General features: G+C 45.5%; 1 protein-coding gene across 7 annotated transcripts in view; it reads right to left on the bottom strand.

The window, feature by feature from the left end:
- caska (calcium/calmodulin-dependent serine protein kinase a) overlaps positions 1–6,787 on the bottom strand; it is a 151,607-nt gene extending 144,820 nt beyond the window's left edge. For all 7 annotated transcript variants that reach the window (XM_084545075.1, XM_084545076.1, XM_084545078.1 and 4 more), the window contains exon 1: positions 6,449–6,787. In XM_084545075.1, the coding sequence (XP_084401201.1) occupies positions 6,449–6,507 (59 nt within the window). In that variant the 5' untranslated portion in view covers positions 6,508–6,787. The remainder of the gene's footprint in view (positions 1–6,448) is intronic.
- Between the last annotated feature and the right edge of the window lie 17,420 nt (positions 6,788–24,207).

Below are 24,207 nucleotides of genomic sequence, written 5' to 3'. Positions count from 1 at the left end.
GGCGTCCACTTTTCTTACAGCCTATGCTACATATGTACATGATGACTACTGGTATCCTGGTCACTGATTATTACTGCATGCCGTTTGTGCAGGCATCTGTGATGTCTTATGAAAGCAAACCAGCAGTTTGAAATCTTTGGTAATTCCTTTCAAGGGAAACGCCGAGCCGTTGCATCTGTCGAACTAGTTTTTCTGGTGTGTCGTGCACTGTTGGCACCAGTTGGACCAAACACTTCCAACTTTCAAATCCGCAAATATTTCCGGAAAAACATCCAGAATAAATAAACTGTATATCAGCATGATTCAGTCAATTTGTACCTTCCTTTACATGTGCTGCTAAAACACCATCCTGTAATCTGTCAACTAGTACGTTTATCTTGTGAAGACACTTTCATTGCCTCTGTTGTGTTTCTGTTACGTGACTTGGCTGAAATTCATGAGATCGGAAATCAGCCAATACGAGATAACAGTATGTTAAACCACATTGCTGTAATACTGTTATTGACACAGCCTGAAGACGGGGCACTTTATTCAAAAAGGAGACAGATTTTACCCAGAGAAAACACTTAAAAATAATCAAATGACAGCTAACGGCTTTCGATAAACCACACAAAAAAATCATACGCACTGCACTTAAAAACCATCAGTCACCCTTCTGAGATATTAAACAGAGACGAGGTTCTTTCTCTATCCTAAAGGAAATTATCAAGGCTTTAGCAGCCAAGCAAATTAAGCGTCTGCTGACAGCACGTTCAGTTTCCCGTTTCCAGACAGAGCCGTGCTCTCATTACAGATAGCCGTCACTTTTAATGCTCTCCAGCAGCTCTGATTTCTCAGAGTTTCACACCATATTCCAGCTCTAGCAGAGGAAGTCACGGAGGAGCAGCTGCGAATGAAATATTTAACCCGCTTGGCCAATCTGACAGCAGAGAATCAGAGCGCGTTAGACGAGCTTCTCGATCCATCACCTGGAGAACGTGACCGATAGCTCTGTTAGCGAAAAGGTCAGGTGATTTTTTTTTTCTCCTCCCGCTATGCAAACGTTAAAATTGAACCGAGGGGAGCTCCCTGGGTAACGGCTCTGTTTACGCTGTCTGAAAGCCCCGCTGTGCATGCACAACAGCCCCGAGGAGGTGAAAAATATCTATATTTAATTAGAAAACGAAACCGTGACTGGCAGCGCTCATGAATGTCTCTGTCACGCCGTGGTGGGGAATCTGCACTGTAACTAGACACAGGAATTATTTTAGATTGTTAAAGCATTTATAGACAAAACTGCGATTCATTTGAAGCAATAGAAGTGGATATACACAGTATTCATACACTTTTTATCGCTTTTATAAATGGAATCACGGCCAATTTAATTAGGCCTATCTGATGAGGCAAAACTTACATAAGAGCGCCGTGTTGAGTCTTTAATCGGGATGCACAGAAAAATTTCGGCCTAAAACCGAAAATACACTTTGGGGCCATTTTCGGATGAAAATTGCTGCGGTTGTTGCTTGCATGTGTTGTTTCAGCGATAAAAGTCAGAAATTTTTTCGGCCGAAAACCGAAACTGCACTTTTGGGATGTTCTCGGACAAAATTTGTCGCCGAAACAACACAGCCGAAACAGGATGTTGTGATTATGAAAGCAACAACCGCAGCAATTTTCAGCCGAACACCGACAATGCACTTTTGGGCAATTTTCGGCCGAAAATTGCTGCGGTTGTTGCTTGCATGTGTTGTTTGGACGATAAAAGTCCAAAAAATTTTTGCTCGAAAACCGAAACTGCACTTTTGGGGCGTTTGCGGCCGAAATTTGTTGCCGAAACAACACGGCCGAAACTGGATGTTGTGATGATGCAAGCAACAACTGCAACAATTTTCAGCTGCAAATTGCCCAAAAGTGCAGTTTCGGTTTTCGGCCGAAAAATTTGGGACTTTTATCGTCGAAACAACACATGCAAGCAACAACCGCAGCAATTTTCGGTTGAAAATTGCCCAAAAGTGCATTGTCGGTTTTCGGCCGAAAATTGCTGCGGTTGTTGCTTTCATAATCTCAAAATCCTGTTTCGGCAATGTTGTTCCGGCAACAAATTTCGGCCGAAAACGCCCCAAAAGTGCAGTTTCGGTTTTCGGCCGAAAATTGCTGCGGTTGTTGCTTTCATAATCACAACATCCTGTTTCGGCCGTGTTGTTTCGGCCGAAAAACGCCCCAAAAGTGCAGTTTCAGTTTTTGGCCGAAAAATTTTGGACTTTTACAACACATGCAAGCAACAACCGCAGCAATATTCGGCCGAAAATGGCCCCAAAGTGTATTTTCGGTCTTTAGCCGAAAATTTTTAGTGCATCCCTATTAAAGACTCAACACGGCGCTCTTATGTAAGTTTTGCCTCATCAGAAAGGCCTGAACAGGATGTTGTGAACAACCACAGCAATTTTCGGTTTTCGGTCAAAAAATTTTCGGTGCATCCCTAGTCTTTAACGTGACCCAGGACTCACTGTGTGTTCACACTACAGGAGGAATGAGGCCAAACGTGTCCCGGACCGACTCCAAATGTCCAAATTCACACATGTAGCTAAAGCCGGGCCACTTGTGATCAGATTACCCAGGATGGATGTTAGTAAAGTCTGAACCTTAGCTTTAAGCACATTTACACATGTTCCTTCACTTCCTTAGTCGTGGTCTTAACTGAACTCCAGGGTATGCTCAGAGATTTTTTCACTTCATTTACTTTTCAATAACCTTTTCTCGGACTGACTTACGCAACCGTCGTCAGGAATACTGATTAACCAGCGAATGCACCCTCCCAGACACAGGTGTCTTTATCCTTCAGCCACTTGAGATGCATTCAGTGCACTCAGGTGATCTCCATATCACTGGCTGAGAGGCTGCTAGCTCCAAACGACTGCACCGGCACGGAATTAAATTAGGTCAGCGGCTCTAAAAGGGCATCAGACGAACAACAATTAAATGCCAAATCCACAAAAAAAAATAAAAATCGAATCAACAGCAACAATGCGAGCAAACCGAGCGGTTAAACCGACGTAGGTGCTTGCACAGGATCTGCTAAGGGTGCGTTCTCCCGCTTGATGAGGGTGATAAATATTTCAGTGGCCCAGTGTAAGATTTCTCCTCTATATCATGTGTAATTGTGCGTGCGGGAAGCAGCCTTTCAGCAGATTTGCTGCCTCAAACCCCAACAGAGAGGCTAACATTATACAGTACAAGCTGACACACACACACACACACACACACACACACACACACACGGTGCAGGAGTGGGCCCTGGAGATAACATCACGTACACTGTGTATTCCCATTTGGCCACAGCCCCCATTCAGTCACAACCATTACAACAGCGGTGACGCATTAAAGAAAAACCCTTCTTTACTTAACTGGACGTTACTCGGTAACCGTCGCAGCCTCCCAAATTAAAGTGGATTCATTAGATAAAGAGAAATCAAGAGACGGGACATCCCGGTCGTATCAACAACCGATGAAAGGAGACGCTATTGTTAAAGCTTTTCTAGTTCTGCAGTGAACCGGACCAGCGTTAAATCCAGACATCCCTGGGCAGGCTGCCTCTTAAAAACACACTTCCACCCGAGCATGTAAACAAAGCAGCGGTTCACCTACTGACCCACAGCCGACGGGGTCTTGGGCGGGTTGTAAGTACAATACCTCTGGCCAGTTCGGTAAACACACACACGCCGAAGGCCGCAGAGCGTCGGGCAGCAGGAAGAAGAAGCTAGCCACCGTTATTACCATTAACAAAACCAAAGCCCCGAGGCCCGAGACTTGGAGCTGGCTGTCCCGATGCAGGTCAGCGCGTCACACGTTTAATTAAAGGACAAACACCCCAACACGCACATTCACAAAACTCAAACAGAGCCTTTAAAATATAGCAATTACTAAAAAGGAAAGTTAGTAAGATAAAACACTAACGCCGAGGGAAAGATTAGGGACGAAAGGAGACGCACACTTCCTCGTTATTAGGGACGTCCCAGTCCAACTGGCTGGTACTTCTTCCAGAAGACAAATAGTGGCTTTGGTTTATGGTAGACCTAAATTAAATGACCTTAGCTGAAGCTCGATACCTACACGATCGTTTTTAAAAAGTGCGTGGATCAAACACGGGGACGTCTCTACGTGTCAGTACCATTATCTCCTTCACCGAAAGCTAGGCAGCGGTGAAGGAGCGGCGCTGCAGGTGTTCTCCCGCAGGTTACGGGGTGACGTGAGCGCGCCCCACGAGGTGACCGGATCTCATGCACATGGAGATGGATGGATGGATGGATGGATGGATACCGCTCTGACGACACCAAACGCACGAGAAGCGAAGCGTGCAGCACATTAGCATCACACCTCCTCCTTTGGGCTGAGAGTTATAATGACATTCAGGCTTTGCACGGCACCCCAACCCCCCTCGCCCCCCTCCCAAGTGTCCTCCCAGGCCATGAGGTATGCTAATGGGGGGTAATTTATTTTATTTCACAGTGGAGCAGATCGGCACTACGGGACGGTATCCTCCGTTGAACTAATATCGTGCAGGTCTCCCTTGTGGAGACTCATCAGAGAATGGACATGGGCCTTCTGAGGGTGTCCTGTGACCTTTGGAGGCCTGGTCAACACATTGCTATGGGGTGGGGGGGTGCCTGGTCTGGTCTCGGTGGGTGCTACATGTCTAAGTAACATCCACACCAATGAATGAATGCCAGGTCCAGAGGTTTCCCAGCAGAACGTGCTCCTCTCCATCCGTTTCTTTACTCCTAGTGCTGTTATACGCTCGACCGTGACAAACACGGGCCCACGCAAACTTTCCTCCTTTTTCCTTTTTAGAGGATGAACTAGAAAAGAGCACGGCCCGAAGGCACGGGACGTCTCTTAATGTGTGAGTCAAACTAATGGACTCCTTCCTTCCACAGCGACCCCCCCGACCCCTCATCCCTCCTCTCCAACCTCTCTTTTTCAACCTCATCTGAAGACTTTTCCATTTACTTTCTCCCAACCTCATCCACTGCGCCTCTGGACGCGGTCGCACAACGGCCCGGGATCAATCTGACAGCAGCGGGACAGATGCACACGGCACATCCACGCACGCCGCGGGTTTTGTCCGAGGTCAGCGCTCTAAAAATACGAGCGAAATCCTCCTCGCGTCCAGTCAAAGGACGTATTATTCTGCTTGGCGGTGATCACAAAGACGCCTTCCGAGCGCAGTTCAGGACGACCTATATTTGGGCCTCTATCTGGAAGGGTCTAACCCCGGCAAACGAACACACACACACACACACACGCCTTTGAAAACAACCACAACATCAGACTCAGCCGGGGTTTTCCACCTGGCCCGGCCCGGCCTGTCCAGTGTCCTTTCAGGGGGGGGTGGGATAACGAGCCACGATCGGTGCTTCGTTTTGGAGTCCTGCAGCAGCTCTGCAAACAGAGAACAGCGGGGTCGGCCGATAAAAAGGCTCCTCTCTCCTCCTGCAAACTGTAAATCACAGACAATCTGTGGGAATCACAACGAGCAAAGGCTGCGATTCAGAGAACTCAAGAGCGGCTGTGACTCAACGAGTTGTCTCCTTCGCTCCTTCGTGAACATATTTTAAAATCCCGATTGTTGTATTTTAACCGACGGAGCGACTGAGCGAAAAAAAGGAATCGCTTGTGACTGTGCCTTTCATCCAGGCTTGCCTAAACATGCAGCGTTTCGTCGCAGGTCTCATCGCCCTGTCAGGACAAACCCCAACCATCTCTGTGACACACACACACACACACACCGGAGAAGTCCCACAACCAGTCGGCCGACTACGACTGACTTGGCTTCATCCGTCAGGCCTGCCAAGTCCAAAGATTCACACGGGGCTTCTGTTTGCACGAATAGACGACACGGGGAGGCAATTATTCGGCAGAACAGATGCAGATTTTCACATGTGAAGCCGCCGCCGCCATGCGCCATATAAAGTTGGAAAGTCACAGGTGGCGTCTGCAGCCGTTAGAGGTGAACGCAAAGAATGTGAAAGCTTAAAAAGTCTTGAGGATGGATGGTGCAACACCCCAGATTTATAAAAGAAAGACGTTTCAAGACAAATTCACAGTTTACACGTATAATAGTGCAAAAATATCAACGCATGTGTGCAGAATGTCTCTTAAATGTTGCACCCTTGCACCCTTGCAGCCCGGATTCAAGTCCCTAACGATGACCAGATGTGCATGAGTCATGACGGTCTGTGCCCTGCCCTTTAATCTCTGCAGCGAGTTGCCAACTGCCACTAGGTGTGTGTTTGCATTAGTGCAAAACTGTGAGACACTTAAAACGTGTAAATATAAATAAATATATGCACGGACAATTCAAACTTGTGCATGCACCGCCTCCAGGACGGTGAGTTAATTGAGAAAGCTCCAGCCAGACCCCCTAAAAAGAAAGAAACGGTGCCACAGATTGGGGCAATGCAACACTTACTTGCCGATGACCTCGCAGAGCTCGTACACATCTTCAAAGAGGATGTCGTCGTCCGCCATAGTCCGACCCCGGCTGGGTGGGTGGGTGGGGGGTTAAATTAACACCCCCTCCCTCCACAAAAAATAAAAAATAATAATAAAATTAAGCCCAAACTGGTTATGTTCCTAAATGCAAGGCCACTGGTGGGGGGGAAAAGAAAGCTGACCGCTCCGTAAGAGATGTCTGGCAAACACCGCCCGCCTCGTTAGTAGTTTTAAGTTGCAAAAAAAAAAAAAGAAAAAGATTTTTAAATCCGAGTTGTTGCCTCCTTTCGTCGACCCCCCCTCCGCCCCCGGTTTACCCCCCTACAACCAAAAAATAAAAATAAAAAATAAGAAAAACCGCTACGTCTCTGTGTGGGTGACTCGAGTAATCCAGTTTGGTGGAGTCCGCCGGTTTGGTTCGGGCCCCGCCTTTCCACAACGGCTCTCCCGGTGTCAGAAATCAAACCGTCCGCGGTTGTCAAACATTCTCGTAAACTCCTCCGCCGGTGAGTCTGTCCACCACCTCCTCCTCCTCCTCCTTCTCCTTCTTCTTCTCCGCTTCTCTACCTCCTCACTGTCGACTGACGACCAGGTTCGGGGTTGGATAAAAGCCCCGAGCAGAGCCAGCGGACCGGGCTCAGGTTTACGGTGCTGATCCAGGTGGCTCACACCGATCTCCACATCCCGATCAGCCGCGGGTTACTTTCGTGTTTTCGGGGACGCGCAGACACACACACACACACGCGCGCGCGCGCAGTCCTCCCGTGTCGTGTAAACTGATGACCGTTTCGCGGTCTTCAACGTCCAGGTCAGAGGCGTCACTCTTCTTCGGCTGCTTCCCCCCTTCGGCTCGGAAACACCAGAGCCCGTCTACGGAGAGCCTTCCCACTCTCTATTAAGTCCCATTGTAACGAATTTTGGTTGCAGTTCCACCAGATTTCCACTGGGGGCGATCGCCATGAGTGCAACATGAATGGGACTCTATGGAGCTAAACGGCTAAATGTGTCTCTTTCACCCGATTGTCGTTGAGAAATCTCAGATTTGATTGTAAGTTTTGGAAGTTCAACATGGGTTATAGGTCAAAAGTTGAATGAACGAGAACTTATGTCCTTTCGTTTTCTTACAGGTTGAGTTGTTGTTGCCCATAACACGCTAGCATTGTGCTAATTAACGCTGATTGGTCAGTGAAGGACTGATTACGACCAGATCCCGCTTGACGGCATCGTGGCATCCGAAGCGGGACCAGAATGTTAAGACGGACTTTTTCGCCCAAGTTTTTTTTTTTTTCGGCCCGGTCTTTTAAAACAACGAAACAGAAACTCTTCTAGCACGATTATTTACCCGTGTCAGCTGTGTTGTCCATGCCTCGAGAGAAAAGAAAGTGCAGAGCGCGAAAGCACCAAAGCAGTGACTGAAGGATTGCCGTAAAGCAGTATCTGGTCGTACGATGTGTATGACGTCATTGACATTTTAAAATACTTTTTAAAGCAAAATAAGTGACTCTAAAAAATCTAACACCCAGCAGTGTGTAATTTCTTTGCATCTCCTTTCAAATTCAATATTCAAATTACTGCACAAAAAATTATATCCTGAGAAAAGTGGATTTTGAGGGGTACTGCTCCATAGACCGCCGTTCATTCTGCACTCGTCCTGAGAGCGCCCTCATATGGAATCAGAGTGGAACTGCAACAGTTCAGAACCCGGAAGTTCAGTGAGAGTGGAACTTCTCCCCATATTAGACGTTCTCTGGAAACACTCTCCAGCCGTTGGTTCACCTTCTTCTTCTTCTTTTATTATTATTATTATTCCTCCCGCTGTCGCCCGTATGCCCGGACGTTCAGCTCCATGGAGCTTCCTTCCAGAAGCTCCTCCTACACGGGGGAGTTATGAAACTGACCCGCTGTCCTCCATTTTGGCGCAAAACCGTTAGCGAGGATTCTCTGTAGAGGTCAATAGGGTTTGAGCCAACATGGCGGAGAGGCGGCGCCATAAAGGTATTTCCAAAACCGCAGTTTCTTCCAGGATTTTTTTTTTTTTTTTTTTTTTTTTTTGAATGGAAAGGAATGAAGCGGAGTTCTCACCCGGAAATGAGAATGAATGAAGTATATCCATATGTATTTTAAATTATTTAAATTCAGAAGTTATTTTTCTTTAAGAATTAACGTTGCATTATGAATATTAATATTAGATACGTGACAATAAAAAACAATTTATTAAAAATAAAATTATATTTTTAAGCTTCTATGATTTATCTTTGTGCTTTAAAGACCAAACAATGATGTTTATGTAACAAATAATAACATAATAATAATCGTTTTAATTATTATAATATTAGTTTTAATTATTTTTCTCAAAATTACTAACTAAAATAGCTCGACAGAATTCATTCACACCAGTTGAGAACCAAAACAATGAACCAATGACGTCTGATAATCTACTGGTTTGAATATGGAAAGTGTTTATTAGCACTGAATAGTGAATATTTGGGTTTTGTACTACTAGCTAGACAAAACAACACATCCGAAGAAGTCGCACTGAGCTCTGGGAATCTTTGGTGAGAGTTTTTGTGCTGCTTTCTCTCATTTTATTCAACAAAGGACTAATCACACAATGGAGAAAATCACACTTCAGTATTTTCTGATGAAAACGAAGACGCACAGTTGACACACTGAGATAATCCGGTAGTTTGCAGCTTTTCCAATTTACTACATTTACATAGTACTCCAGTATAAAGTGGAAAGTGCTGCAGCGAGAGCATTGAAGGGAATTCTTCACTGGCTTCCCATAAAATCCAGAATATAGTTCAAAAACCTTTCTCCTCACACACAAGGCCCTTAAAGGCCCTGCTCCATCTTATCTTAATGACCTCTTAGCACCAGCTGCAGCTATCAGGGTCATCTCCTGTGAAACCAGCTCCCAGTCTGGGTTCAGGAGGCACACACTCTCTCTATACTTTAAAGATTAAGCTTTAAACTTTCCTTTTTTTTATTTGATAAGGCATACTGTTAGGACTACCTCACGTGTCCCTGAACCGTCCCTTAGTAACGCTGCAACAGGAATAGACTGCTTGTGAGGAGCCTCCCATGAGGCTCTGGTCTCCCACTCTTATTATTTTACTTTCACGCTTTTATAAAAGTGTTTTAATGATGAATGCATGCTGAATTTATCTATTATTTTTAGCTGGTTTCTGCCCCTGTTGAAAGGCAGTTCCTCCTTTGCCACCGTCGAACATCATCTGTAAATATAACGTTGCACAAAAGCAAAATACCGGTTTTATCCTCTACCATAACACTTCTAAATCTCCTGAACCAAACGCCTCCACCAAAACTACGCCCTAGAACAGAGCCAGTGCAGACGGCGTACAAACAAGTGCTGTCTGTTCATATTTCATGGGCTCTCGTGGGCTAAATACATTGCCAGCTGATTGCCTAATTAATGCCGTGTGAATAATTAAGCAGAGTTAGTAAACCCAAGATGATGAGCTTGTTCTTTTATTTATGGTTTTTGTAACAAAAAAAAAAGGATTTGATGTAATTAAAAGAAGCCCCAGAGCAGCCATTGTAGGTATTATTCTTCCTCCCTCGACGCATTATTGCTTATGTAGTACAAAAATCTTTTATTTGAGCCGTGAATTGTGTGAAATGTGCTGATCTCGTGTGAGGCGTTGCATGCAAGCGTGCAAGCATGCAAGCGAGCGAGCGTTTGTGATGAGCGGGAGGCAATTTGGCTTAGGAATAAGAGAAATCAGGACATCAGAGAAAATCTTATCTCCCACAAACACACCCTCTCCACGCAGCCGGTGGGGCAGCAGTCTGTGTGTGTGTGTCTACCTGACGCTCTTAGCCCACATTCCCCCGTCAGAAAACACAACCCCGGCTCATGCACCTGATGTTTGGAGGGCTGGTTTTTGTTGACTAGGGACTGCACACGAAACACTACCCTGCAGAGGACGGTCGTGTTTGTCTTTAACCAATTAAGCAATAAAATTCAGTTAAGATGTGGTATATCTGTGTTTGTGCAGAAAATCAAAGACTTCATTTATCTCAAAACTACTTCTTAGACAAAATGTACTTTAAGTGATACTCGAGTAGCTCCTAGCCTGGTGTAAACAGACTCGAGTCTCAGACAATGAATCTAGTGACACTCCATTTGGATTTTATGCGAATGCACACAATTGGCTTTACTAGATTTGAAAGTTATGCCAATGTGATGATTCAGTTTTTGCCGATAAAGATGCATACCTTCGTGTAGTGAACACCAGAACTGGTCGTCACCTCTGTGGGACGCTTCCTGGTCAGAGGGTCATCTGGTAACCTCTGTGTCAAAGGCAGGAAATTGGGAATGATTGTGTAAAATGACTTTGACATTTTTATTTTTTCTGCTTAAAGATGATACAGTGGATTTTCCACTCACGTTTTGAGAATAGACAAAGAGAACCCAGCCAAAACAGTCAAACATTGTGCTCATTCATTCATTCATTCATTCATCTTCTGTAACCGCTTGTCCTCTGGAGGGTCACGGGGCGGCTGGAGCCTATCCCAGCTGTCATTGGGCGAGAGACGGGGGGGAACCCTGGACAGGTCGAGAGACAGACGACCATTCACACTCACACCTACGGCCAAATTAGAATCACCAATGAACCTAACCAGCATGTCTTTGGACGGTGGAAGGAAGCTGGAGAACCTGGAGAGAACCCAAACATTATACTGTGAGCTGCAAAAGTACCCAAACCCTTGTTTTCAGTATCTGATCTGTCGTCTACAGTGCCTTAGAGGAATTTTAGTGGATGTCCACAACATTTCTCTTGGATTAAGGTCAGAACTTTGACTTCATCTTGTTCTTCTTTAACCGTTCTTTTATAGAACGAAATGTGCAAAATACCGTATATATACAGTATGTGGCTGCCATATATACTGAGTCACGAGTGCATCGCTAAGTGACGTTGTATAACTCACCCTCTAAAACACCACGTGGGTGAAGACTATGAATGATTAGACATTCTCTGCAAAGAGCACAGTGTGTTCTCTCTGATTGTTTGATTGATTTGACGCGAGAGCAGAGTGATCACAGGCTGCGTACGAGTCTTCAGCCTCCCTGTGATCTCATGGAAGTCATCATCCTCCCCGCGGCGTCTGCTGAAGAGCGACATGATTCCAGTAAACTCTGCTGACACCCTGTTTTCATTCATATCTCCCCTTGCCAGTCACTTCTCTATTGAGAATATGTTCTCAGCGCGGAGCAGGTGTGGTCCCTGACTGTGCCAGTTTGAAAGAAGTAGGGCATTTCACAAAATAATTAATAAACTTAATCTACACTGATCAGCCACAACATTATGACCACTGAGAGGAGAAGTGAATAACATTGACCATCTTGTGACAATTCAGTGTTCTGCTGGGAAACTTCTGGACCTGGCATTCATTCATTCATTGGTGTGGATGTTACTTAGACATGTAGCACCCACCTAGACCAGACCAGGTACCCCCACCCCATAGCAATGACACTCCTTGATGGCAGCAGCCATCCCCAGCAGGATGCAGCCACAAAACGCTTTAGGAACAACTAAAAAAAAACATGAAGAACAGCACAAGGTGTTGACCTGGCCTCCAAATTCACTAGATCCCAAACTGATCAAGTATCTGTGGGATGATCCCCTTAAAGCCCCTCCCCTCAAAGGCCCCCACTAACAACATTCTGTTGCCAGACACCAGAGGACACCCTCAGAAGGCCCATGTCCATTCTCTGATGAGTCACCACAAGGGAGACCTGCACAATATTAGGAAAGTTAGGTCATAATGTTATGCTTGATTGGTGTATCTATGTAAAAGACGGCCACAAATAATTTCTTCTTATTCTAAACAGTTCGATTAGTTTGATACAGGCTGGGAAACTTAAGCGCCGACTGGGGACACATGTGGAGACCCATTTAAATGCCAGGTGCAAACACAGGTACTCAAAGCAGAACACTTGTGATTGGATTGCTAAGGTCGGATGTTAATGCAAAATCCGAACGGGGTCTTTTATTGTTGGCTGAACAAAAGAAGATAAAAAGTGGTGTGTTTGACCCCTCGAACAGAGCAAACACGCGGAGCACGAAACTGGCACCCAGCTGTTTATCACATGTGCAGCCGGTGCACTACAACACTGTGCGACTCAAAAACCAGTCCTTGCAGCCTTCAGCGAGCTTCCAACGCTCTTTTCTGTTTGGAAAACACAAACGAAACCCATCAGCAAACATGTGTTCAAGAGTTAGCTTCGTCTGCGCGCATTTCTCTTTAAGCAGCCGGTCGCCAGGGACCGTCGTGTGATGTGTGATTCACTCTATCCAGCCGCGAGAAGCAGCACACTGGCACACATCACACGGGGCGCATCATGACAGCGCCGCTTAATGATATCCTCGGCTGGTTTTGGTTTTGGAGTATTAAGTCTTGCCCCTGGCTGAGTCTAAAGCGAGGCTTGTTCCATTTTTCAAGAGCAGAGTAAACTGAATTCCCCCCCCGCCAGAAGGCTTCGGGAAAAGAGCGTTGCATGTAGAATGCATCATCCTTCTGCTGCAGGAATCCATTTAGGAGCTGTTTGTGTCCTTTCCTGTGATATCCTGTCGATTCCCTACAGTTTCTGCGTCTGACGTGTCCAGTTCTGACTTTTTAGTTCTTCATTCGCTCTTGTTTCAGTGCCCAGAAAGGTGCAGATAGAACACACACATCAAGACACGGAGACGTTGTTCTTCTCTCAGCTCGGGCAAATGTCAACAAGTGTTACTGCCGTGCTTGCCGACGGTCGTCAGCGAGCAAATTTTGTGAAGCTGAGACTAATTATGTTACGTCGCGTCCCTAGGGGAAACAAAAACACACGGGGGGTGGGGGGGGGGGATCATTAGAAGTCCAGAGACCTGTCCTCGCACTGACTGAGGCTCTTCTGATGTTATTAACAATGCAGAGATCAATGCTGGTTAACATGGGCCGGATCAATGGACTCCTCAGCCCCGCAGGATGCATGAATAATTTGGTTACCGGTGCAACTGACACAATGAATGAATGAATGAATGAATGAATGAATGCAAGCCCCGGTGTGTTTGTGCATGTGTGTGTGGAGGTAAAGAGAGAAACACAAAGCTCATCTGTCTGGCTGACTGCAGCAGAGGAGCTGTCTGCAGAGCACTTATCAGGGACATGGCGAGCCGTGAAGAGGAGGAAGAGGAGGAGGAGGAGGAGGAGAAAAAGGAGGAAGAGGTGTGAGATGAATGGCGAATGCGTTTTAAAAAGCTGCCTCGGCGTCGGACTGCACAAGAAAAACGTTTCCTCTTTTCTGCCGTTTTGGAAAAAGAAAGAAAAAAACACGAGTGCAATTCTTTGTCAGTCTGTCAACTTTACTCCCAAACAACAGGTCTCTTCCTTTCTTAATAGAAGCATAAATAAAATAAAATACAGTGGCTAGACTCAGCCATAACATTACGACCACCTTCCTAATATTGTGTAGGTCTCCCTTGTGGTGACTCATCAGAGAATGGACATGGGCCTTCTGAGGGTGTCCTGTGGTGTCTGGCAACAGAATGCTGTTAGTGGGGGGTCTTTGAGGGGAGGGGCCTCTGTGGATCATCCCACAGATACTTGATCAGTTTGGGATCTAGTGAATTTGGAGGCCAGGTCAACACCTTGTGCTGTTCTTCATGTTTTTTGAGTTGTTCCTAAACTGTTTTTGTCGTTGCATCCTGCTGGTGATGGCTGCTGCCATCAAGGAGTGTCATTGCTATGGGGTGGGGGTGCCTGGTCTGGTCTAGGTGGGTGCTACATGTCTAAGTAACATCCATCCACCAATGAATGCCAGGTCCAAAAGTTTCCCAGCAGAACATTGAACTGTCACAAGATGTTATTCACTTCTCCTGTCAGTGGTCATGATGTTGTGGCTGATCGGTGTATATTAAGGGACGAGTTGACTGTATAAAGCTTAAGATCTGTTCCCTTACATTGACATGCAATGATTTAATGTTCTCTACCTGTGACAAACCTTCAAAAAACAAAACTTCAACATAGATTTAATTCTATAAATGATTATGGGAAGTAATGTTGCACTGCTGCTCTCTCACTATGTTATATCAATGCCTCCAGGACGTCAGTAGGAGCTCTTTGAGATCTGCTACAGATGATAAGAACCGAGCTAAAACCACGGGATGGATAAGTGTGCGTCTGAACGTCTGAATGTTCTCCTCCTAACTGCCTCTCACAGACGTGCGTCTTCACGGACGAGCGGGCCGAGTGAATAATTGCATTTCCCCCTCCTTCCTCGCCGCCACGGAGCAGCAGCCCATTAAAATGTGTCCATTACATTCCTTCCTTCCTTCCTTCAGCGTGCCTTTCAACTCACCTGTCTGGGGACAAAGTACCGCAGGGCTGATGAAATTGAGAAAAAACACAGAAGGAGCTGCGCGCCAACGCTTGAGACGAACTCACGGAGGCCGGCGTTGGGAGTTTCTAAATTTCTGTGATTGTTTTTCTTGTGCACACAGAGCGGTGCGTGTCCTCTGCGTGCCCTCGACACATCACATTTACTCAGGTTGCCGTAGTGTGTCGGCGCCCAGCGGGGCAGGAGACCAGTGGGAGAGCGGCTGCCATTTTTTAAGCCCGTTCCACTGTGTTTTCTTTTTATTCATGCTTCTATTAAGAGAGGAAGAGACCTGCTGTTTGGGAGAAAAGTGGACAGAACTTAACAGAAACAACCAAGAGCAGCCAGTCAAACAGATAAAACTGAAATATTACACTTGTGTGTTTGTTTATTCAGGGAAATGAGACAATATTACACATCTGCGAGGTGCTAAAGTGCACAGATCAGCCACAACATTATGACCACTGACAGGAGAAGTGAATAACAGTTCAATGTTCTGCTGGGAAACTTTTGGACGTGGCATTCATCGGTGTGGATGGGTTGTGAGATTGAGTACCTCGGTGGTTCAGACTCTGATGAGACGGGACATTGCAGAGCAGGGGCCGAGATGGAGGTAGCAGATAGAGACCGGGGCCCCACGGAGTCTAGACTCTGGTGCAGGAGGAGCAGATGATGGAGACAACCAGGAAGAACATTTTCTAGAGATAATATCCTGACACGTGAGCGAGAGCTTCTTTAACTGAGGAGGAACCTGCATTTAATCCTGCATTAAACGTCGAAAAATATCCCCCATAAAAAGCAAAAGCGACTGGACTTGTTGAGTTTCAAGTGGACACCACCCTCGCATGGACTTGATAAGAATGAAATGTTTATTACCCGTATTCTTTAGCTTTTTCTTTCCAGTACCAATCATGTGCAGCGGATTAATCTGTTTGCAGACACTGTAAATCAGAGAGATTAGTGAATTGTTCCCAAATCTCACTTAAAGCTCCTTTAATACCAGTAGATTAATAGATTCCACAACGTTACAGCTGCCTTGTTGTTGGTGCACAGGGCTGATTCATGTTATCTGGTGCTCTGATGATACCACAGTCCTGAGACACACTCGTTATAGGTTCATTGGTGAGTGTGAGCAGTTGTTGTTAGCCCTGTGACAGACGGGACGTCCTGTCACAGGGCGTACCCTGCTGGTCGCCCCGTGACAGCTGGGGTAGAATATCTTTACACAAATATTTTATGAACAACCTGAATTTGTTCTCAAAACATGTTCTCACATCTTTATGTGGATAAATTAGGAATAGTGGTCGTATTGGCTGTAGAAGTTTCTCACTTTCTTCTTCTCCTCCTCTTCCCTTCTTCCTTCTCCTTTTTCTAATCATCTTCTCCTCCTTCTTCTTCTCAACTTTCTTCTTCTCTTCCTTCCCTCCTTATCCTCCTCCTCCTCCTCTGTCATCTTTTTCTTCCCCTCCTTCCCCATCTGCTTCTCCTCATCCTCTTCCTCTGCTTTCTTCTCCTCTTCATCCTCCCCCTTCATCTTCTTTCTCTCCAGTTTCTTCTTCTCCTTCCCCATCTCCTTTTCCTCATCCTCATTCTCTTCTTTACGTTCTTCTTCTCCTCCTCGTCCTCCTCCTTCATCTTTTTCTTCACTTCTTTCTTCATCTCCTCTTTCCCCATCTCCTTCTCCTCATCCTCTTCATTGTTCTTTTTCTCTTCCTCCTCTATCTTCTTCTCCTCCTCCTCCTCTTTCTTCTTCTCCTCTTTCCCCATCTCCTCCTCCTCATCCTCTTTGCTTTCATCTGTTCTTCTCCTCCTTTTCCTTCTTCTTCTTCTCCATCCCTTCATACTCTTCCTCTGTGTTCTTCCCATCTTCTTCTCCTTCTTCTTCTCTTCCTCCTTCCCTACCTGCCTCTCCTTCTCCTCATCCTCTGCCTTCTTCTCTTCTCCTCCTCCACCTCCTACTCCATCCCCATCCACTTCTACTCAACCTCTTTTCTCTCTTCCTCTTCCTTATTCTTCTTCTTTTCCTCCTCCTTCATCATCTTCTTCTCCTCCTTCCCCATTTGCTTCCCCTTCTCCTCGGCCTTCTTCTCTTCTCCTCCTCCTCCTCCTTCATCATCTTCTTTCCTCCATCCCCGTCTACTTCTACTCAACCTATTTTCTCTCTTCCTCTTCCTTCTTCTTCTTCTCCTCCTCCTTTGTAATTCATTCATCCCACGAGGCCAGATTGGACCCTGGGACAGGCCAGCGTTGGCCCACGGACCCCCTGTTGAAGACCTCTGCTCTAGCGTATGAGCGGTAATAGAAAGTTAACAGATAATATCCTCAGAGGAAATACGATAATATTTTTTGCGATTTACTGTCGACTTAAATCTTTTTTCACGACTTCTGTTCAGTTTGTGAGTGTTGAAGATATTAAACATTCACCTGAAGGGATTTAACGCACTAAAACATACATCTCACTCTCTTCTCTGGTCTAAAAGATCTCGGACGGAAGGCTCTACCTGCCTTTTCTTATTTTTATTTTTTTTAGACTTTAAGGCTCCTACGCCGAGGGCAGTCTGAGAAACTCCACACCTGAACGTGTACCATGCTAATTAGCTTCTCGCTACCGTCTGCAGCCGCCACACTGAAGGCTCCCTGCTGTGAGAGTGCACCCTGTGATGAAGCCCCGGTCGCAGAGCCGCCAATTATTTAATCTCAGTCACTTTTAGTAATCCTACATGGAGGGAGAGTGTTCTGATCTGAGATTTAACTCCAATATTATTTTCTTTTACTGGCCTTCCTCTCCTTCAAACCGTAGACTGTATATAAATATGGACAATGCGTCACCACTTCCTCTCATTGGCCAAACTGACGATACGTTTTAGGATACGGGCGACGCCATCTTGCGAGTTTGGAGCCAGAGTCTGATCAGTACGGTCCAAGAGTGGAGCCACGTGGAGCCACAATGTCGATGCCCCGCCCACACTTACTCAGGTTTTCGTTTAATTAATACTACGCTCTGCTCTACCTCCACCAGTTACAAGGAAATGTTGGATTATACACTGTACTCTTTACAGAGCGGTTGGCATGGCAACTGGTAGTCGCCATTATGTCACATCCTGTTTCTATAGCGTCAAATAACTAACTAAAACAAAACTTATCCAAAAAATGTACACTTGAACATGCATCAACATTATATTAACTACCTAAAATGACAGAAACCGTCCGTACTTTAGCGTTTTTAGTTCGGCCCAAGTCCCGCCCACTAACATGGAAGGGGTGGAGCTTAAGACCTATACTGCAGCCAGACACCAGGGGGAGCTCTACTTGCTTTCGCTTCACTTTAGAGGAGCTGTTCCACCGTTACTCTTTACACTGTCTATGGCTCAAATGTTATTTGGTGGAAGATTGGTCTGGAACAACTCTGTTGGGAACCGATTATGCTCCTGCAATGACCTGCATGGCCAATGAGATTGTTTGGGGGTGGGGCTTCAAGTGGTGATGCACAGACGAGTCATCTGAGCGCCATGAGGTTGAACTAGTTCACAACTAAATTGCTCTAAACTGGTTGGAGGACTATCAAGCTGATGCAGAGGTTGTTTTTTTTTTCTCCGTGTTACCAGAGAGACACGCCAGACGCAAGACCCCTCTTTATCTTCTTAAATTATGCAAACTGAAGTTTATTCACTTTATTGTTTGAGTGCATTTTTCCATTCTGCAAATTCAATCTGCGGCGACCTTGAGAGACAAACACACGGCACCGCGAAGGATTAAAACAAACAACACGTTCAGCAATTTGCAGTAAAACACACTGCTGGGACCGAAACACAACCTAACAGAGAAAACACTGGGAATAGAGCTAATAACTCAAGTTCTCTCTCAGCGTTTAAAGGATAACTTCATATCTCTTGGTTGCAGTGGCAATATCACTGATGACTGAAAATCAAGAGGAAGGAAAAGAAAAGAAAATCAGCTGCAAAACTTACATTTTCATTTTTATTTTTAGCAGTGACATGAGCTGAGTTTCTCCACATCCTAAAGCAACAAATCTGAAAGAATGTGCAGTTTTCGTGAATGTTTAAATGCTGTTATTTTTACTCACATAAATGGTTCACGGCAGCATCGGTTTAAGGACGAGTAGAGTCAGGTACGTAGATTCAAACAGATACCAAGAAAGAGGAAAAAAGGATCAGACTTCTGAAAAAAAGATGGCAGACAGACAGACAGACAGAAGGAGAGAGAGACGAGGACTGACAGACGAGATGGAAAAAAATAAAACACAAAGGCTCGACTTTCCTTTTCATGCTGTAGGTGATGGATAAAAGTTTGCACCAAGCTAAGGAGGGATGAAATGCGTCCTTGTTGCATCTGCGGGACTCGTTCCTTTGGGATCACACCCGTCAGATAGATAAAACTAACGAGGCATGTGCAGAGAGAGTGTTTTAATCTGCGAGGATGGTGTGTACAGGATTAACTTGTTAGGGTAAAACCTCCTTGCAGGGCTCCAAACAGAGCTCTACGATCAGGAACATCATTTGTCGGTTTCATGTTTGAGTAATAAATATCTGAAGCAGCTTCTCAAATGTGAACATTTTTCCAGTTTTATAGTGATAAACACTGACGAGGGCTTTAGGGAGAAACGATGAGGATTTGCAGCTCCCCAGAAATTAGGGACATCTCTATGGAGGTTTTTGTGTCCCCTGATCGAGTATCGGCCAATCTGAGTCGGCTTTTATTAACTTCCTTATATCTCCTAGATCATGCATGCACAAACAAATGCATCTTTAACTGCAGGGGTTGCAGACCACAGCGACTGAGATCGGTCCGAAACTTATTTCCTCGTCTCCCTCATTCTGCCTCATTCACACCATCAGCTTCCACCGCTATCACCACAGCACTGCTTTCAGTCGTGTTTGATGCATTTTTATGCAAATCCTCCTCCTGCAAAGATCTGCAGAGCCAATCAAAGAGTCAGAGCGTCGTAGTCATCTGAGCGCCGTGGAGTCGAATTTGTTTCCAGCAAAAAATTGGTCGGAGTGCTCTCCCTGTATTGGTTGAAACACGCTTCATGATGATATCCAGATGTTACTCTGATAAGAATTGACTCTGAGGGTGTAGATCTTTACTTATGCACCCTCATGTGCATGCAAGAAACAAAACTACAAACAAACGGTGCTGCTGAGGAAACTCTGCTTTGAGGCGGTGGCCACATTCAACCACAGCGCTGGATAGCTGTCAGCGAGCGTCGCGGTGCAGACTCTGACTCTGAATATGCCAATATGGCTTCAAATCAACATTAAGACAGTCTTTTTTACTCTACCTAAGAGAAACAGACAAACTCATTGTCCCAGGAGTAACCATCTGAATCTGATAGAACATCTACAGCAGGGGTCGGCAAGTAAGTTTGACCTGGGGCCAATTTTTTTTCGAGCAACTGAGTGGCGGGCCAAAACATCACATCAATCAGAAACATGTTTTTTTTCTACTTAACAAAACGTTTTCCCCTTATCTATAGGCTGCTATTATATATTGTACAAAAAAAGTAATTTTAAGAAAGTCATTCGTTTAAATTTTAAAAGAAAGACTTTCTTAAATTACTTACTCCATCCCGAAGGACATCATCGCTTTTGTTCGTGACCCTCTCACTGTCCGAAGTGCAGATTTATCCTCCCTGGCCAAAGAAACCATCCCCTCGTTGGATGAGGCCGCATTTCAGCTGGAGCTTATTGATTTCCAAACAACCTTTCTGGTCAAAAGTGCGCAATCCGTGGATGACTTTTGGATGCTCAGATGAGTGCAGATGGATCAGGAAACTCGCCTTTATGTGCTGGCGATGTTTCCCTCCACCTATACATGCGAGTCGACCTTTTCTTCTATGAATGCCATTAAGACGCACGAGAGGAATAGGCCCGACGCACAAAAATCTGGAGAACTACTTGCGGGTTAAAGTCACATCCATATCTCCTGACATCAGGGGTCGCGTTAACCGAATATTTTCCGTCAATGGCTGTTTTTTTAAAACAGTGACGGAAAAATATGAAGGCAATCTGTCAATTTGGTGGCGAGTCAGCATATTAACTGGCTCTTGTCTCTCTTGATTAGTAGTGTAATAGTCGGTTATGAGTCGGTTAAGTTTCGTTTATCTGCCGGCCGAGTGAGTGGCTGCTGACTCTCAGTTAAGTGGGGATCCACGAGCAGCGGTTATGAGTCGGTTAAGTTTCGTTTATCTGCCGGCCGAGTGAGTGGCTGCTGACTCTCAGTTAAGTGGGGATCCACGAGCAGCGGTTATGAGTCGGTTAAGTTTCGTTTATCTGCTATCTGAGTGCCTTAGTTTGCTAGTGGTCGAGCTGGGCCACCAGTTGCCGACCACTGATCTACAGCTTTTGAGTCAAGCTCTTATAAATCTGAAACTTCCCAAACCTTACTAAACAGCCGCAGCGCTCTCATTTAGAAGACGTCTACACTGAAATGTCAATGTCTGTCTTGTCTTTTGAAACCTTCTCGTCTGAACAGGCGCGCCTCTTTTTCTCAAGAACCCGAGAAAACGGACAGGTGAAGTAAATAACATTGAACCATCTTGTGACAGTTCAGTGTTCTGCTGGGAAACTTCTGGACCTGGCATTCATTGGTGTGGATGTTACTTAGACATGTAGCACCCACCTAGACCAGACCAGGCACCCCCACCCCATAGCAATGACACTCCTTGATGGCAGCAGCCAGAACACATTCAAAACTCTAAACCACGACAGGCTGAGCCATCCCTCTACAGGCGAAAGTATAAATCCACAATTAAAATGTTGAGAATCCTGCAAACACACAAGCACATGCTCCTATAAACGTCTGTCAGGTTGCATACTGGTCAATCACAGAGCTGAAAAAAACATAAACCGGTGGGGATTCAGGCCGCCGGCGAGGAGATTCCTCCGGCTCTGGGATATTCAAACGGATTCTGCTTCAAACGGATGAAGGCGGGTAAATAAGGAGTGGATTTGGGTGCTGGCTGCTGCAGCAGAACCCTCCTCTCAGAGCGCTTTATCTCCTCAACTGTCTGGGCCACTGCCTCTGCTCTGGAGGGAATTTTTACGCTATTTAAAAACCACACACACACATGCATGCACAAACACACACAGCCGTGTATACTCACTTCCACAACTGCTGCAAAATTACGGACAGCAGCGCATTCGGAGCTGGTTGACTCGCCCATACAAGCCTTCTGGGTAAAAATGCATGAAAAAAAAAACAAAAAACACGTCATCGCCTGCTAACCAGATCAAATCACTCCATGACCTCTTTGCAGAAGCAGAAAGAAAGAGGTGCCAAAAATACAACAGTCTGTCATTATTCCCATCATCGTGTAGCTGATTACAGCAAACACACACACAGAACCTCTCAGAGGGTTTATGTTTTTAACGTTACATTAAAGTTTAAAGGGGAATTACCGTTTTTTACAACCTGGACCTTATTTCTGGCTAAAAATGTGATCGTTTACTCACCCATATAACTTTGGTGTCATTTGCTCTCATTCAGGAGATATTTAGATCCGTGTATATCCGTATAGTGGGAGTGATTGGGGCACCGAAACACAGCCTCTAAATAACGCATTATCTGCTGCGAAACACCAATATTTTGTTATGACACACTAGTGCTATTCCCTGTTGAGTCCAGAGTTACCTGTCATCATCATCCGGGGTCTGTAGATTGACCTACTAACCTCTGACCTGGATGATGTCATCTCTGAGCGCCGTGCGCACCTGCGACTGTCGGCTTGTTTACCTGTAATTTGCTACTGCTAGTTTTTTGCAACATGGCTGAATATTATTCCGATTCTGAGGTTGTGGACGACGACTTTGTTGATGATGGACGTTCTTACCGTTTTGAGCCAGAGTGTACGGATGAGGAGCTTGTTGATAGGAGGATGTGGAAGCCGAGAGAGGAACAGCTGGCCAAAGAACAACACACCGCTGCATGTCCGCGAATAGATAACAGGTAACTCTGGACTCAACGGGGAATAGCACTAGCGTATCATAACAAAATATTGGTGAAATAAACAAGTTTCGTGGCAGATAATGCGTTATTTAGAGGATGCGTTTCGGTGCCCCATTAACTCCCACTATATGGATATACTCCAAATTACACCAAAGTTATATGGGTGAGTAAACGATTGTATTTTATGCCAGAAATAAGGTCCAGGTTGTAAAAAACAGTAGTTCCCCTTTAAGCTCACTTCTGAGATATTTTTTTTCATCTTTTTGTATTTGTCACAACTAAAATGTGAATTTCATCACCATTTTATTGACAGTAATAATTCCCCTTTTTAAAAATACCTGGATGAGTTGTTTGAGTTCTCTTTAACACACCTGGAGGTTTTCCTTATATCTTTCCCTGTATATTATCTGCTGTGAGCTGTAAGTTGAAGCTTATTGGTTTCTGAGCTTTATAAACTCCGTCCTCAGGCGGTAGCGGCGACAGCGAGGTAGAGTCTCGGCCTCCTCAGCGGACGGAGGAAGCTGTTAGGGATTCACTGGGCCTACAGGAGATTAGACTGGAGAGCAGCAATTAAACCACGACACAGCTCTCCATCTCTGTCTCTCCCCTCCACCTTTCTCTCTCTCTCTCTCTCTCCTCCTGCCTCATCCCAGGCTCACACAACTATGGGTTACTATGGAAACTGCTTCCTTCCCCTCCATCCCTCCCTCCCTACCACATTCCATCTCTTCCCTCAGTTGCTCTTTTGCATCCTCACTTTACCTCAATTTCATTCATCATAATCATTCCTCTGTCTTCATTAACGCCCGTGCTGCAGCTATTGCCTGTTTAGCAACGCCACTCCTTCCTCTTTCCTCTTTCCTCTTCCTCCCTCTATCCGACTCTCTGTCCATCCAAATGCTTGCAGCATTAAAACCAAATGTCAGGTCTGCGCCGGCATGGAAAAGAAAAAAATCACAAGGGAGGCACAAGGAGGGATGAAATGAGGGGTTGAAGAGATGGAGGGGGAGATTGGAGGCTGATGATATTGGTTAAGATACAGCAATTACCATACACAAACGGAGCCGGGTGCCGACGTATAGGCAGTAACAAGGAGAATAGTAGTCGCTGGACGGGAGAGGTCAGCTGGTATCATGACGGTTATTATGAAAAGATGAATCAGTCATGGAAACAAGTCTTTATTCGGTTTTATTATTTGAGAGATCAGAGCGCAGGAGTATGAATAAATGAAAGAGCAGCCTGTGATTTAAATCCATCAGACGAATGCAATGAGAAGAAGGAGAAGAAGAAGAGTCCCTGCAGGAAGTAATCAAAAAAGAATCAAGGGGTTTGTGGGGGGGTCATCGGGTGCACCATTCTGCTTCTGAGTCAGTCTGAGTCAGACCACG

This window comes from Chelon labrosus (assembly GCF_963514085.1).
Source record: "Chelon labrosus genome assembly, chromosome: 5".
Classification (NCBI taxonomy): Eukaryota; Metazoa; Chordata; class Actinopteri; order Mugiliformes; family Mugilidae; genus Chelon; species Chelon labrosus.
This window is presented reverse-complemented; position numbering and strand designations above follow the sequence as displayed.